The sequence below is a fragment of the Ornithodoros turicata genome, chromosome 6 (assembly GCF_037126465.1).
Source record: "Ornithodoros turicata isolate Travis chromosome 6, ASM3712646v1, whole genome shotgun sequence".
NCBI classification, from domain to species: Eukaryota; Metazoa; Arthropoda; class Arachnida; order Ixodida; family Argasidae; genus Ornithodoros; species Ornithodoros turicata.
The window spans coordinates 15,294,156-15,311,951 of record NC_088206.1 but is presented as its reverse complement, the minus strand read 5'-3'; the positions used below and the strand labels follow the sequence as shown (position 1 = coordinate 15,311,951).

At 46.1% G+C, this 17,796-nt stretch overlaps 1 protein-coding gene across 2 annotated transcripts in view; it reads right to left on the bottom strand.

The window, feature by feature from the left end:
* LOC135399238 (transcription factor Sox-17-alpha-A-like) overlaps nt 1-17,796 on the bottom strand; it is a 100,893-nt gene that overhangs the window by 11,698 nt on the left and 71,399 nt on the right. The window contains exon 1 of one of the 2 annotated variants that reach the window (XM_064631048.1): nt 1,166-1,407. The exons of the other annotated variant lie outside the window; for it this stretch is intronic. Coding sequence (XP_064487118.1) covers nt 1,166-1,340 — 175 coding nt within the window. The 5' untranslated portion in view covers nt 1,341-1,407. Of the gene's footprint in view, nt 1-1,165; nt 1,408-17,796 lie in introns of those variants that run through there. 2 annotated transcript variants of the gene reach the window in all.

The following is a 17,796-nucleotide window of genomic DNA, read 5'->3' as shown; positions in this document are numbered from 1 at the left end:
GCTGTCTCTTCGAGTAAGTTATATCGTGCGAGAATATAGAACGGAACAGAATATACACTATAGAACCTGCATGACAGACGAAATAGGATTAACAACATTAGCATTGTCGGCTCAAGACGAAGCGTCAAAGGCATTTATTTTTATAAGGCTGGGAACCGTTTCGAGTTATACCGGCAGAATATTAGTACATCACAAAAGGTGATGCAGGGTATGACAGAAGTATGGTAGAGTATGGCGTATAGTGAATGAAACCTTGCTCACATTTGTGTGATCTCTGATTGAAATAAAGTGTTGTGAGGAATACTCTTGTCTTCCGACGTCCTTAGCACCATCTGAAATCATCATACACTTGGAGGAACAACCGTATCAAAGATTACGTAAATAAAGGTATTTGATTGATTGATCGGTAGAAGAAAAAAAACTTGAGAAGAAGAAGTGTATTTGTTTTACATCATATCTGGTACATCCAATTAGCAGCTAGCATTCTTCAGTGAATTGCGACTGATTTGATGTTTCCTATATGTGACCTTGCTGAAAAGGTAAATTTTCCTATCGGGCATCAAAATAATGCCTACAGCAAAAAAAAAAAAAAAAAAAAAAAAAAGAAAGAAAAAGAAGACGAAAAACAATCGAGAGAGCAAGAAAGGACAGAGGGGAATGGGGATTCGCACGACCTGGCGATACATTGTTAAATTAAAATTTGGAGGTTTGCGTGCCAGGACAGTCAAGACACAAATATCCTTACGTATAGATCTCGTGAGGGACAAGGTGTTGTACACTTTTCAGTGATCATATAGTTGTCGCGCAACACAAAGCCTTCATCAGCCTTCTAACCAATTACACTTGTTGTCGTGCACTTTTTGCATGTTCATAGCAATGAACATTGTTGTCTCTTTATTTTTTCTTCTCTCTCTCTCTCGAACTACTACAGGGAGCCGCACGACCTTTTCTAATACTTGAAAAAAAAAAAAAAAAGGAATCTGGGATTATATATGTGACACTGTCCGCCGACATGCACGTCATAACAAGGAGACATAGTACGCTGACAGTGATAATATCAACCAGAAAAAAAAAAAAAAAAAAAAAACGAAAAGAAGATGCATGCAGTGAAAATCCTGGTTGCTGCAAGCTAAGTGAAAAATTCGTACATTGTAAAGCTGCTCACATTCCGAATCGCAAGGCGGTGTATGCTGATGTAACAGACAGCCCGATATTGACACCCCGGGGAGTCTTGGAACTCCTGCCGCCAGGCACGGCGGACCCGGGCTCGACGAACCCCAGTCCGATGTCCAGCTCTGGTCCCAAGACAAGTCTTGAATGTCATGCCACGCTGCAGTCATCGTCGATGCTGTCGCACCGAGAGCACGACGCAAGACTGTGCTCAAACCACCTGGCCCGTGACAGGCCACGTGACGCTTCGTTGCGGTCACATGGCTTTAAACGTCATGCGTGACACGCGCAGGGACGTCTGGCGGTGGGTTGTGTGTGTGTGTGTTTTCGTTTTGTCTAGGTCTAAGGTATGCGCGAATCCTACGTATAGTATAGTATAGTTCGTGTACTCACACATTGATTGTCGATGATTTCCGGCAAATAATGAAGGTTGAGTGCGAATGGTAGAATTGTGAGGGGCCACGCTGTTGTAGGCAAGTGGAGGGGCGTGTAGAGAAGACCAAACGACCCGAAATACAAGTTCTCACGTCGATCGTATATTTGCGTGGGAATACAAGATATTCTCGTGAACGTTCCTAACTAATTTTTTTAAATAAAATAAGGCAAGAGCCGGGCAGCTTGATGAGTCATACAAAAACGATTTTAAAAAAACCAGTGCAGAGGAAACATAAAGGACAGGACGAGCACAGGTTCCTTTATGTTTCCCCCGCACTGTTTTTTTTTTTTTTGTCGTTTTTATACGATTTTTTATGTTTCGTATTTTGTGCCAACATTAAACAGTTTCTTCTCTTATACACGTATGGAAAATAAGTATGTCTACACGCAAACAAACACTGTGGAGTTTCAAACTCCAGGTTGTATACACGCTCCTCTTCTCATCAGCGGGCATCATCAGTGGCGTATCCAGAAAAATATTTCGGGAGAGGTTCTATGAGGACTTCACATGGGGGAGGAGGACTTCTTTCTTGTTTTGCTCTTCCAAATGCACTAAAAAGGGTACGATTTCGAGGGGGGTTAACTCCCCCCTTTCTGACTACGTCACTAGGCCACTAATCATAACTATATTTTCAATAGCATGAAAGGGGGCATGCTGCAACCCAACACATTCCCAAATGACCGTAATGTGGCATGGCAGGTTCCCACCATAATGTGGCATGGCAGGTTCCCACCAGGTACAAGGGCGTATCATATCAGTCTTGAAATCAACTGGCCAGAGCGATGCGCGCAAATGACACCAACAACTGGAACAGAAGAGAAATAATAAGGAACATAGAACCAGGAAGCAGCATTGAAGCAGTGGCGCGATCTACCAACACGAGAGAGCAGGTGACGATCCGTTCCCGCCCGCTTCCTCCAGGTGGCAGCACTAAACTGCTCAGTAGCAGTGTCTTTGCGCGGGTCGTATGTTTCGTTTCCCGCCTGCTTACAAAGTGCCTTCCGCGATTACTGAATGGGATACCAGCCGCGTTATAATACTGGGATTGTGTTAGGTATCCTGAGATAGGTGCTCGACAGTGGACACCCATCCAAAATGGAAGCTGTGCGTGTCTTCGTGCTTTCCCAGTGTTTTCCTTAGACGTCCAAATGTATAAATGTCGGCACAGTTCCCTGTAAAGTCGCCTCGCCCCCCTCCAAGTCGCATAACGCCTCGTCGAAAAAAAGAAAGAGAGAAGAAAAGAAAAAATAACGACAAAGAGAAAAGAAAGCGACACCACCACCGACTCGCGTTATTGGAAATGATAGTGACTATTAATGATATTAGATAATCAGCAGAAGAAATAATGTAAAGAAGAAATCTTTGCGTGGAGGAATGCTGACGAGCAACTCCTTTTAACGGGCGTTTGTTGACGTGTATGAAATCAAGATGCGACTCCCAGGCCTTGAGGACGAAAAGCGTAACACGAACACATCACGACTCCCAGCCACCTCGAAAATTCAACGCGGCATCTTCCACCTACAAGAACAGATTGATTGATTGATCGGATGCTTAATGGCGCAACGACAACGGAGGTCATACTGCGCAAAGACAATACGAGAACAGAGCGAGCCTATATTAGAGCCAAGTACTGTTTGGATTACACTAGAGACTACTAAAAGAAGACTACGGGTAAATTGGACTTTAAGCGGTCAAGCTTATATTTAAAAGGGACAACTTTTTTAAAGCCAAACATCGTCCGTGCCTTTGTAAGGCCAAACACCACGTGACAACATGTGACCATGCGTGACCACCTGGTCACATAACATGGCCACGTGACGGCCCTATATAGAACTATGACATTTAGAAGTGCGTGGCACAATGCCCAAAGATGCACTTTTTTTTCTCTCTCTCTCTCTGTCGACACCTGTGTAATGTCGACGGCTTCCAAGAACCGTGTCATGACCATGTATCTCAGAACGTGTTGCTCCCTTTGATTTTCACGAAGCCCTACGAGCCACACAGATAGAGAACTGCATCGACCCCAGGGCGAGCTTCTGGAGTACACGATGGGTTTCCTCAATTAAGCACGCGACCAAGATATATACGCTTCGCAACACGAGCGAATTTGTTGCACATACACACCCTTGTGTTTCGTGGCCAGCCTTCGCCGCGGGCCGGGGCGGACCAGATGGGACATCGAGGCGGGCCGCGCGTATCAAGTGAGCGCATGGGCGGACAGCTCGGTCCACCCAGGGCCGTGCACGCTGCGACTACGCCCGCGTCAAGAAACGAGATCCAAGACAGGCACGACCGGCAAACCGGAAGAACGACCATGCTCACGCGAGTGGCCTTTCTGATCATATTTGCGAGCAGACCAAAGCGCGTTCGGGTTTTCTGTACGTGCTTGTGTGATATCCAAAGGCCTCCGAGATGAACATCCGTGCGAGAAGTTCGGAATGTGGCAGCTCGTCGAATGTTCCATGTTACTGGCGTCCTCGGCCGGGTTCGAACCCACAACCTTGCCATTCGAAAGCGGACCTATTGCCAATTGAGGGACCTCGGAGAATGGCCGAGGGATCTTAGACATCGTGCGACAGCTGCTTCGATGATATTTCCTTGTGGACATAGCAGCGCCTCTAACTTATTAGACGGACTAATTTTCATTTTCATGTGTTTTGGAGTAGCCGGCTGTTGTGTTTTGTAGGAGCCACCATCGCCATGTTTTTCTTTTCTAACTCTCTGAGGGAGCATTGCCACGCTTTGTCGCACTTTAGTATCCCTTTAAATTTAGTGAGAATACAACGGGCTGAAATGAAACGACTACTCGACCTCAAATCGTCTCGTCCCACGGATATTTTTCTTCCCCTTAGAGGAAATCCCTAGTTCTACGAAAACATTTTTTACCGGTTTTCGGGTGTAAATATATTGTTCAGAATGGCACACACCTTTGTAGTGTAAGTTTCACGCCATACTGAAGGCTGTTTTGTAAAACACCCGTCTCAACGGTGTATTATGCAAAAAACAAAAACAAAAAAAAACACAGTTTAAAGGGCAATATTCTACAGAAAACACCACTTCGGGGGTGCATTCCATTTCGTAGCACTATTTCGGGTGTTTATTTTTTAATTTTTTATGTGGGAAACAGGGGGGGGGGGGATGATGTTCAGGAAACAGTTTTTTTTTCCTTTTTCTTTTCAAAACAGCTATGACACCTTTCAGTTGAGCCTTCGAAATAACACAAGAAGTGGTTATTTACAGAGAGAGAACGAGAGAGAGAGAGAGAGAGAGAGAGAGAAAACACCCCGTTTAGACGCTGAAAAATGTAAAACAAATACTGTGTCCCTGCATGTCGGGGTGATCGAGTCCACCTCCACATTAATCAGCACCACATGTGCTTCCGCTTTGCAAGAGCTAAAACGCGTACGAAGCCGGGACTAACGGCGAAGGGGGACGAATCCCTTCCGTCATGATACTCAGCAGCAATGTACGTGGCCCCACTTACGAGCGACAACGTATAACACAGTGCGTAGCATCGATGTCGACGCGAGAAGGTCGTCATCAACTGGCAGGATTTGTATGAGAGGTGACAGGCGTGGAAAGGTGTGCACGGGCCGTTGACTTTCCGGGACAACAGCTGTCATGTCGTCCAATACGCTTCCCAATGAGGCTTTGTTTGCTGAGCGATTAACGCCGGAAAACCGTGAAGCCGCTTCTTTATATATGGACCCCATCAACTCGCCTGGATTTCGGAATATATTTTATAAGGGGATCCAAGAGGCATCAAGAATATGGAGTGCGTTCAGGCCTTCAATGCGTCTAAAGAAAGTGGTAGGTGGGAGGTTGCGCTTTCGTAGCACTGTAGGAGGGCAAATAGGATGTCCAGGATAGGAGGGAGAATGTGGATGTACAAGACGATGCAAAGGAGGATACGTTATTGTACATTTTACGCATCATCACATAAAGAAAATAGTGTTTACAAAATATAGTGTGCAATGGGACGTGTGCCTATATGTGTGCTCATAATGTGCTCCATGCTGGCCACTCGAAATTTCTCTACCATTGTCTCGTTACCATTCGCGATCTACCGTACATAGGATAATGTAACGTAAATCACGTACGCAGTGCAACCCGATGAAAGACGAGAAAGCGATACATCCCTTTTTTTCCCCTTTACTCCAATACACCTCACCTAAATTTTCTTCAAAGCAAGCAAAGTGTGCACACCCTGTAAAGCGCGCTTTCACCACAGTGCTGCGAACCCATGTGGCGAAACAGGCAGCACCGTGCTACCGGTTTCGTCGCTGAGGCGGAAATGGGACCTGGCGTTTCAAAAAAAAAAGTAGTTCCGCCTCCGAAAGAGCTGGGACGAGACAGTAGCTCATGCTAATATCGTGCGCCTGTACACAAAGCGAGGAAAACACTTGGCATGCCACGCAATGTCTCGCTCGCATAGCCCGCACTTCTCGGAAACTGACGGCCAAAGAGAGCTGCGTATATTAGGAGGCTGGCCGCACGTATTCGCGAGACATGCGTGCGTAGCACACACCTCTAGAGGAATGAGGGCAGTATAGCACATGGTAGAAATACGTAATAGGTTATGTTAGGGAGAACCACTCGCGCCGTACCGTATCTATTGCGACGTGTCTGCAGTATATTTTAGAGCGACGGCTTTGTAGGGCCAACCTCAGCGTATGTCCGTCCGTGGCTTTACGAAGCCACGTGACGCCCTCTTTGTAAGTGTCGAGAGCATTTCTGTGTACCTTCCATAGCAAGAGAATGAGCACTAATCTCCCCATAAAATGGAAATGAGGAAATACGAATCGGATGATTCCAAATTCGCGTTACTTGTAGACAAAACACACATATTGAGTACTTTAGTTTACTTTAAATACTTCGTACTTTAACATGTTAAATACGTGATACTTTAATATGTTCCTTTAAATACTTGATACTTTACTTTAAATACTTTATACTTTAATACTGCCAGGCCGGGATGTACATCGGGAGAGGAGGATAGAATCCCGCACAATTCATTAAACGAAACTGCGCTTCTTCGAACTGCGCTTCCTAAGAATAGTTTCCTTCGAATACTTTACAGTTTAGTACCTCGCTTTAAATACTCTTAAATGGCCACATACCGCATGCATTAACGCTATCGTCTCTTTCACCGCAGCATCTGTGTAGGAAGGAAGTCCAGCGTCAATTCACCGCTTTATACGTTGCAGACAGTTTAACTAAACGCATGACGCACTACTGTAGCAGCTGAAACTGAGAAGTTTTTCCATTAGAAAAGGAAAAAAGAAACACGAGACGAAATTTCGCAATAGTGTATACCATATACTCGAGAGTTTCGTTACGGACTCAAGCGAGAGGGAGAGAGAGAAAACAACAACAAATGTCCCTGTTATAGTTCCCATGTTCACAATACACGTAGAAGCCGGCGTTGCTTACATAATAAAAACCGCATTAGTGTAAGCAAGGCGGGGTACATTAAGCGGATGTGGTGAACGTATTTCCAAGCACGAACGGCGGGAACAGTTTTCTGAACCGCGTTCCGACTTCCGGTCAACTAGCGGTTGCCGCCAGACTTTGCCGATTTTCTTTCTCTTTCCTCCTTTGCCTAGTAATTTTCTTTTCTTCGCTTAACTGAGCTCATTTTGGAGTAATTCTACCCGGAATGCATTACCCCATGATGAAATAGGCGTATATGTATGGGGCCGTAATATGCGAAACGCATTACGCGAATGAAATATGAAAATGAAAAGGTAGTCTCGGTCAGTGACCTCTTTAGCTCAATGTATCCCATGTCCCAAATATGAGGTCTCATAGGATCCCACGATCGGAAGACATGGCAGTTCCTAAATAGTTGAACACTATTCCATTCTTTCGTAGTTCGCATACAGAAAACCTGCCCTTCGCTGGAGTACGCGATCATTTTTTTTTCGCATTTCTCAGAACGTGAAAGGGGTGTTTACGTAAATAAACGCCTTTTTTTTTCTTTATTCCGCGGGCTCAAATGAAAGGTGTAACAACAGTGTCGAAAAAGACAAAAACAAATAACTTTATTTTAATGATGATGATGCTGGCGGTAATGTGGTGAAGAGGAATAATCAGACACCTCACGATGAGGACCGACGTCCTACTACGATGTCAAAAAAAAAAGGGGGGGTTCTATTTATTTTCACAGGAAAGGTCAGCCAGAATGGGCGGCCTGCTATTCCTTACTAAATGATTAAACGCCCAAAAAGTTTAGAAGCGCTTTTAGGCCAGAGCGTTGGTGGGGATGTGGTGAAGAGGAATAATGAGGCACCTCACGATGAGGACCGACGTCCTACTACGATGTCAAAAAAAAAAAAAAAAAGGGAAGGGGGTTCTATTTATTTTCACAGGAAAGGTCAGCCAGAATGGGCGGCCTGCTATTCCTTACTAAATGATTAAACGCCCAAAAAGTTTAGAAGCGCTTTTAGGCCAGAGCGTTGGTGGGGATGTGGTGAAGAGGAATAATGAGGCACCTCACGATGAGGACCGACGTCCTACTACGATGTCAAAAAAAAAAAAAAAAAAGGGAAGGGGGTTCTATTTATTTTCACAGGAAAGGTCAGCCAGAATGGGCGGCCTGCTATTCCTTACTAAATGATTAAACGCCCAAAAAGTTTAGAAGCGCTTTTAGGCCAGAGCGTTGGTGGGGATGTGGTGAAGAGGAATAATGAGGCACCTCACGATGAGGACCGACGTCCTACTACGATGTCAAAAAAAAAAAAAAAAGGGAAGGGGGTTCTATTTATTTTCACAGGAAAGGTCAGCCAGAATGGGCGGCCTGCTATTCCTTACTAAATGATTAAACGCCCAAAAAGTTTAGAAGCGCTTTTAGGCCAGAGCGTTGGTGGGGATGTGGTGAAGAGGAATAATGAGGCACCTCACGATGAGGACCGACGTCCTACTACGATGTCCAAAAAAAAAAGGGGGGGATCTATTTATTTTCACAGGAAGGGTCAGCCAGAATGGACGGCTTGCTATTCCTTATTAAATGGTTAAACGCCCAAAAAGTTTAGAAATGCTTTTAGGCCAGAGCGTTGGTGGCGATGGATTTGGCCATGGACCAAGGAATTTTTTGACACGGTGAGACGGCCAGAGTACAGCTGATTTTTTTTTTAGTTCCGCGTTAGCGCCGCGAAGCAACTGTGGCTATGAATGGCATACAGACGTAGATAGATGGAGAGAGGACAGCAGGAAGGAGTGGAGAACAAGGGCGTTAGTATGCGTCCTGGGACGACTTCAGGGGGGGACCCTTGCCGACATTCGTCTGGAAAGTCATCGGAACACCCAGGAAAAACCTGAGACAGCACAGCACAGGTGGTAGGATTCGAACCCACCACCTTCCCAGTCTTCAGCACGACCTTGGCTAACCACGAACGAGCGGGACGCCTTAACCCGCTCGGCCTTGCCGCTGGTGCAGCTGATTTCGAGACACTGAAAGTGTAGTTCTGAAAGGTTGGTAGTGCGGGCACTGGGAAATTAAGGATGTGACCGGTTTTCGTCACCACCACCACCGCAACCAAGGATGTGCACTATATCTTCCAGGTCACTACAGTGTTCTAAATGGAACATACATCCTCCTAAAATGGTGTTCCCCGTAGGACGTTCACCTCGAAATAATATTTTTGTAGAATACCGATGAAACTCTCCTATCATCATCATTAAAATAAAGTTTCGTCTGGCTTGTAGATTACTCCGCTTAGAAGGGCGTTTTGCAAAACACCCCCCTGCATGGTGCAGCGCCGCAGAGCTATATGCCACAGGAGAAGCCATTTCACTCGAAAGCCGTTCCGGGTGCCATACCATTTCACCCGAAAGCCGTTTCGGGTGCCATACCATTTCACCCGAAAAGTGGTACGGCACAGAAGACTCGAGATATCGCGAGACAATAAATGCAGGCGAGATTATAGCGTAATGGCTGACGTCATACGAGCCATCGGTTAAGAGAAATATGTCGACTAATGCCAGTACACATCACAAGTGCATGAATGTAATGCAGCTGCGTACACTGCTAATGACAGTTCGCACCTGTGCTCCTGCGAACCATTCGGAAGTTAGACAGAATAGGAGACACCAACACCACGTGGGCATAGTCCCCGCGAGCTGTACGGATACGTTTTCCTGGCGCGCAATCAATGAAGGCGTCACGGCATTAATTGAATCAAATTAATTGAATGCCTTCTTCGTCCATTAATTCTCACACCAGCAAACGAGCTCCCAGACGACAAAGAACGCCATCACTCGTCAGAAAACCTGAAACAGAACAGTTCCCATAACTGCACGGCGGCTCTTATATAAGAGCGGAGACGCCGACCTCCACCCTCCTGGCATGAAAAGAAAAAGGGAAAACCTAGACCAGATATGCGAGCAAAAAGAAGCAAAAAGAAATCAAGTAAAATAGAAAGGAGAGCGGAGTCGGGCCCATACAAAAGGGCAGGCAGGTGCAGCATGCGAAATGCGAACGCTATAAGGACTCAGTATGCACGACGTTCAGCGTGTGGCTCTCTGAGGGGCCTTGTAAGACGGCTGCCGCTCTCATGAGGAAATGGTCCCGCCCTGAGCCCGGGAAATATAAACGAGAGCATCTCCGCTATATTCACCCTATAGGAAGGTGCATAGTGAGCTTTGAATGATGAGAAGGGGGGGATGCGTTAAGGGGGCAATAAATGTTCGGTCATTCGCTCGCATAACACGGGAGTGGCGATTTAATATCGCTATTTCCTTATTTATTGGCGCTGTGTTCCACTTGAAGCACGAGGAGCGACGTACAAGGTAGTGATTCTGCATGCAACAGCGCGGGATTGAGTGGTTGCAAAAGCATGGGTGGTAATAAATGACGCGCGTTGGACATGTGGGTGCGTTAAGATGAGAATGTGTTGTCGCAAGTGTCGATATGATAAGGCACGCACCTTTTCTGCATGCCTAATGGAGTTACAGAAGAGGGAACGTGCGTATACCGTCACATGTGACCTATGCTATGGTTCATGTCGGTCGCCAACATATCTAGCAGAGCTGGTCTTCGAGTGATCTATACATATGATTCAAATAGAAGAACTTCACAACATGACACCTGTTATCACTTTCGATGTCCTGGTGGCATCATGGCAATGTGGCAGTTGAGGAGCCCGGAAAGTTTAGGCTGATACCCTACACCAAATCTTCAGCATGAGACGCGCATTTCGGATACTATTGCAGTGGAGGAACACACACACACACACAAATAGAGATACGATGATGAGATGGGGCTGATGCCGGCCAGTGGAGGAACGAAAAGTACGGTGCTGGGCAAAAGCTTATGGAACACAGCAGCGCTGCCATTCTCTCCCTCGGTGACACCCTGGCGGCAGACGGAAGCACCACTCCAGTGGAACCAGTGGAAGTCCTCAAAGGTTTTAATGTTAAGGAAGGTATAGCACCTCCTTGAGGCTGAGGAGTGGGGCCGGGGACGACAAGGAACAACAGGACAGATATTTGTCCAGAAGTGTACAGATTGAGCATTTAGTGCTCTCTGCTCGAAGCGTACCTCCCCGAATCTTTCCCCGGATACGCATATAGACCCCCTCCCGCTCGCACCAACACCCGTCGTGTATTAGTCCACGCTCACACCCGTTCCTCAAGTGTTCACCACCCCGGAACACAACGCACTCTCCCTGCACCCACCCCTGGCCCAGTCATCGCACTCGATCCCCCTTCCTGTATCACTCCCCAAGCAATGAGAACGGTAAAAACGAGCGACATCAAATCGAAACGCGAGCAATAGCCCCGTCTTAGCCTAAAACAAGACGGTTTCTCACGCTACACTACAATGCACCATTAAGACTCGAGGCAACCGTTACTACCACGCTACGCGTTCGCGAGACCATTCATGAAACTGAGTCGTCATCAAGGCAGGACGAAGTAGCCTTACCGATCGCCATGACGAGGCTATCGAAAAACAATCGGGCTCGGCTATTAGGGCGTTCTCTTCGGCGACTCTAACAAAGAGAGATCGCCCAGTTCCTTCTTGAGGGGATAACGGAAGAAATCCAGAACTGTCTCGATGCACCCTTGATTGATGCTTCAGCAGTTTTCCTCTAAAGCCTCTCGTGACGGTGCGGTCATGAGGTGAGGTCGCATGATATAGGGTTTTATATCCTGAGTACAGAGATTGGAGTGCTCGAATAGCATGATGGGTGCTGAGACAATCCGGCCCTGGCATTCTGCGTCGGAGGATGCAGGCCTTCGTGGGAAATAGATTAAGTGGAGGGCTACCTTGCACTGGGGGGGAGGAAGACGTTTGTTGTGAGAGAGGGGGGAAATGTCATGACGGTTCCTTGATGAGGCTCGAAGTAATTTGAGAGAGGCTATATATATGGGATTGGAAGAGGTGTACGAACGCATAATGGTTGCAAAAGAAGCGAGGTTCATAATATCAATAAGAAAAGTGTTCCATCAAACGTATCCCCTACACACCTGAAAGCCGTAAGAGGCTATGACCGTAGTCCCCTGGATACAGCTGGGGTACTTGCCCAACTACTACAGGCCTAGATGCAACGTTATTTTGTTAGTGCGGGATAGCTGTAATAACGTACGCCCTCGGCAGCAGTTCATATGTATAAATAAACAAAAGGAGGAAACACTAAGAAATATCTGTTAAAAAGTGGCAGCCTTGCAGTGATGGGCAGTATAGGTCAACTACATCTAGTCCAACTACTGGCTTTTTATGTAGTCGTATGGAAAAGGCAACTACCAGGCGAAAGTATAGAGTTAAACAACATTTTTTTTCTATCTAACTGCAGTAGTTTTACTACTCCTTCACTCATTGTCACTAGATTGCCACAATAAATTTTACAGATAAAAGAAACGTTTTCTTCGTGTTATGCACGAAGAATCCTCCCAGTGTTGATACTCGTCTATCAACATTTGCAGCCGTTCTGCTATCACAATACGATATTCAGTTGAGGGACATTGCCACCAGAACTGTTTTTGTTTGACCTGAGCGCTGTAAAGCTGTGTGGTATTTCACATTGCACGGAAACGTAAATTACGAAGGCAGTTCAAAACTAACTTCTTACTGTTACAGGCGCAGCTGAATTCGATGTCCTAAAATGTAGTAGTGTCAATAACTTTTTGAAGAAGCATAGTTGTCGCGTCTACCACCGCCCAGCAGCACCAGTCGGCGCACATTCACCGCAACTTGTCATCAGTGATTGGTCTCAACATTTCGACCACTCCATTCATCAGTGTCGCAGACTCGTAGCATATAACAACAGCGATGTGCTTCCGCATCATAGCATTCAAGTTTTTCTGCATAAAGAACGCTGAACAGCGACCGAGGCGAATAGCCGTCAGACGATGACAGGCATGCTCGACAACCCTGATTTAGCCGTCGCCGTTTCCGGGCATCGTTCCTTCCATTCACGGCCGCGTGGTTGCAAATTCGCGGTTCGAGATTGCAGTCGACGCAAATCGCCGCAAGGCGTCTCCTGCTTCAAGGGCTATCCAGCCGCGACGCTCCCCGCTACCCAATGCGTGAAAAAGGCCTCAAATTGTTTTCGCTCGAGCGCCCGGCAAACCACGCACAGTTTTTTTTTTCTTTTTCGTTTCCTTCTTTTTGGCTTCTTCTTTTCTGTTCGAAAAATATTAGCAGTAAAGATGAGCGATTCCTCCCTGTTACGTCTCAGAAGACAAGCGGAAGGATATTAGGACACGTGTTGAACCGAACGTCGCGGGGCATTCTTGTGCAAGTCACTTGTGGAGTCCTTATGCTGAGATCCACAATTTCTTTGGCTGCCTTTTCTTTTGTGTTTTTTTTTTTTTTTTTTTTTTACATAAAGAGGTCCGGAACGTCAGGTTTATTAACACGTTTGGAAATAACGAGAGCTTCTTTTATTTTGATTTTTAGTTCCGTGCTATGAACGGTGTACAGACGTGGACACATGGAGATAGGACAGCAGGAGGGAGTGGGGGCAGGGGGGGTTAGTATGCATCCTGGACCGACTTCTGGGGGAACTGAGGCGATATTCGTGTTGCGAAAAACCCAGGGGAAACTCCAGAGAGCACAGTCAGTGCCGGGATTCGAAAGCGCCGCGTCACCCCCCAGTCTATATAGGCATAGAATCCGATGTATTTCGTTGGTTAGAGACATAGTGCACACGTAGGTTCACTGCTTAAAGTACGAGTACGTGTATGCAAACTGATTTGTAGCCTGGCGATGAAACATTCCAAACAACATCGTCATCATCATCATCATCATCATCAAAATAAAGTAGTTGTTGACCTGTAAACGTTCAGCAAAAGACATGCTCGCGCAATAGGTCTGAGTAAAAACCATGCAATGAAGCAACAAAGAAAAATTATATTGTCCGAGAACAGGTGCTTGCGATTTGGACAAAAGCGAGCAATCGTTCTGGTCGATTGTACGTATCTAAACAAACAGACAAACAAACAAAAATGTTTTTTTGTCCTTCTGAGGGTCCATCAGGTCCCCCTTAGGGTCACTGTGCACTGTACCGCGCATGCGCAAAAGCATCATCACTTCTTTACATGGCTAGATATAGTTACACGCACGTAAACAAAGAAAAACGGAAACAGAGAAGCGTTCGCAAGGTGTTTTTCATTTATTTTCCTCTGGTTGTTTCAATCTGCACCAGTTCCTCCTGCGGCTTCGCGTCTTTTCAAATTCCCGTATGCACGCTTCGTTGCTCGTGCGGAAAGAAGTGGGGAGGGGGCGTCTCGTAACATCAGATATGTACCCCGCACGGCGGTTTCAGTAGGCCGAGGAGATCTCATGGTAAGCCAAGAAATATGGACTGCATTTCTACAAAAAAAAAAAAAAAAAAAGCCGCTCTTGTTACAAACGGTGACGCGCAGGAAGTGGTCGAAGAGGTGCGATTCGCCATGGTAACTGTCTGTCTGTCAGACATGGCGTCGTCTGCGAGTAAACCAGTAGGAAACACGATAGGAGAAATAGTACAGGAAGAGAGAATCTTCACGTATGTAAAGCAGAGGCCGTAGGAGAAGGTACACATGCACCATGCTATCTACGGAAGAGGAGACAAAGGAACAAGGTACAACGGCTCCTCAAAAGCAGAAATGCCTCATCTGCCTCATCACCCGGTGGTTTGGTAACTTGTAGTCACGAGAGGGAAAGGACATCGACAGAATCAGTTAGTGCAGTACTTGATCTGAGCACCCAACAGACAGCTGCGCTCCAAGATATCATTTAGTTTTCGAGAAAGAAGGTATTTGATACTCATTGGTTTTATTGTAGATAGCCATTTGTGTTTTCCTAAGTGATCTGGAGTAGCCGGCTCTCGTAACGAGTGCCTATTTCTCCATTTTTTTTTTCTTTTCTAATCCACTCAACTCAACTCAAGGTCTTCGCGGCACAAAGAATGATTTTGAATAACTTTCTCGACATTCGAGACAATCTATTTTTTTTTCAAGTTCGATGTGACCGTACCACCCAAGTCCTCATACAACACACCAGCGTCAACCCTATCGATCTTTAGCTGTTTTGGGGGTATTTTGTATCGACTTCGTTTTCTAATAGTTGCTTGATCTCGTTACCACATAGAGCTTTATTTTTGTCTAAGAGAAATGCGATTACATGCGATTACGTCGGTGGGAGTTGAATGAATTGAGTGCCTATTTACGAGCGAGTATGGGATCCACAGCGGCTTCGTCGTAAGCAAACTGCAACCACAAGGCGTCTCCATCAATGGACGCCTGCCAGCAGCTGTCGCCCGATGGCTCAGCCGGGACCTACCAGGTAGCGTCGAAGACAGATATTTTCGTAGCCTCATTTGAGCCCTTTGTCTGCTTTATACTCGTTCACCTGCGGAAAGGTTGGACCGAGCATCGTAGCCTGCATCGGTGAATGCAACAAAGAGTGCGCGTGACAGCGAGCTTCATAGACGCGTGAAGAAATTCATGAAACAGAGAAGAAATAGGTGGCTCCAAGGGAACCATATACCACCTTGCTACCCGGTAGTGGTGGTCATGGTAACAGCCTGTGCCGTTGTTGGCCTCATAGTTGTGGGCTCCTTCCTACCCATCCCTTCCCACCAATGGGAGACGAGCAAAGCCAAACAGTTGAAACTCAAACGCCCGTCGCAGACCGACAAGAGGCTGCCCGTGGGAAATTCGTAAAAATACTCTGTTGTTTGCGATTGGTACAACATGTAATTATTAATCCGTACCGATGATGTGGTATGAGTACTTGAGTACGACCTGCAGTAATAGTTTGTGACCAACATATGCACTTTTTTTTACTTATTTCCATTGACATTACATTGTGCGTTAGCGTTTAATGCTCATGAATGCGCCAATCAAGAGAAAAGAAAATTTACTCTCACAATTACTTCTCGAAAACTGTATCAGCGCACATCGTTACATTACCGCAAATTGGTCGCTTTGCACGTACCACTTCATTACTTTCATCGCACCAAAGAAAGAATAAGGACAATAATGCGAGCACAATCGAATCATTATTGCAAGAATGCAACCAGATAAGCTTGAAACGCTTTTATCGCCATCACCATTGCTCCACCGTGACCACTCTTTCAAGAGTTGCTGCACGCACAGAGTGTGCTGACAGGTCATACCAGAGTACCCTAATATGCGCACTGAATTCTGAAAACGTACCGGTAGAAGTCGAGCAGAAACCAAGCACCAAGAGGAAATAAATCGTTTCCTGCACTTTACGTCAGTGCCTTACGGTAGGTGTGTTTGGCGTTTCATTTTTTTTTCTTTTTCCTTTGCTTTCTTCCACTTGTGGCAAGTTCCTTTTGACGAGCAAGGCCTACAATTACGGGCGGCGAGCAAGACGTCTGCACGCCAGCGTAAGCGTTCATTACCGAATACAGCGCGCTGCATGGACGCCATGCAACAGACAAGGGGGACGCCAATGATTCACTTCTTTCCTTCAGAAGGAAATGTTTTGGGTCAGATTCAATATCTGGGAGCGAGGAATTTGTATATATGATTCACCTTCCAGCTAGAACGGAAGACAACAGAATCTTGGAGACAGAGCAAATCTAGTTTGTAATGCCCAGAGTGAATGAAGCTAAGAATTCGTTATACAGTAAACAACAACAACAACAAATGAAGGAGAAGTGGTGATGACATGGAATGTTTCCCCGTGGTAGCCACATGAGCCTACATGAATTATGGTGAACCGCGAAGCGACGAGAGGTCGGAGTTCTGTTTAGAGCTCTTCGAGGAGTCCAGTGGCTTGCATGAAAGCAAAAAGGGAGCGAAGAGCCCGGCACTGATGCGCAGGGGAGCTCCATGGGTCAAGTACTTTGGACAAGCTGAATGGTCTATGGTCAAGGAACTCAAATTGGCGTCGTAACACTCTGCCGAAACACGTGTAGCGGTATACAGTCCTCGATGATATGTTATGACGAGACCGCTTTATTCGAATTATGGGTTTATTCAATATTTTACGCAGTCCCGGTCGCGGAAATGCATTCGTTTGCCCTGCCAGCTGACTACGCTTAGTGCGATGGGCGAGCCAACATGCGGAAGTCCACATGACAAACCCAGCTGATGTCTTTTTTTTTTATTTTTTTTTGCTCTGAAACTAAAAGGCTACTAAGGTGCTCGTCACGAACATTTCTTTGCTTGCTTGAATACCCTTTTAAAGACTTCCGCGGCGTTTCCCTGCACTTCCGATGCAACCGTCGCTGTCTTTGTGGGACGTGCGCTTATATCGAACTGCAGCTTATGTCGAATTTCTTCCGGGTCCAGTTGACTTCGTTATGACGAGGCTTTACAGTATTCTAACTCTAGTTCGGCACACTCGATCATAACGCCAAATGTTCGCATTGTCGCACGTATAGCAGGCTGTCCAAGCTCATCACAGAGAAAATGAACGATTGTCACGGAGTGGAGACAGAATTAGAAGAAAAAAAAAGAAGAATATGGAAATGTTCGGAGCCAGAGAAATGAGAACAATGGATGTCCGGACCTAACCTATCCAAGTATGCATAACGTGGATTCAACACACCCATATCTGGGTGCGTGGATTCAACACACCCATTCTTATGTACCATAGTCTTATATCGATGTATACGTGTCGTACCATATGCTATGTTATTCTTGACGTATTCTGGAACGTAGGCACATTTAATTCGAACACATACGGATGTCGCATCAATGTCCATCAAGGTGCCGATAGAACGTAT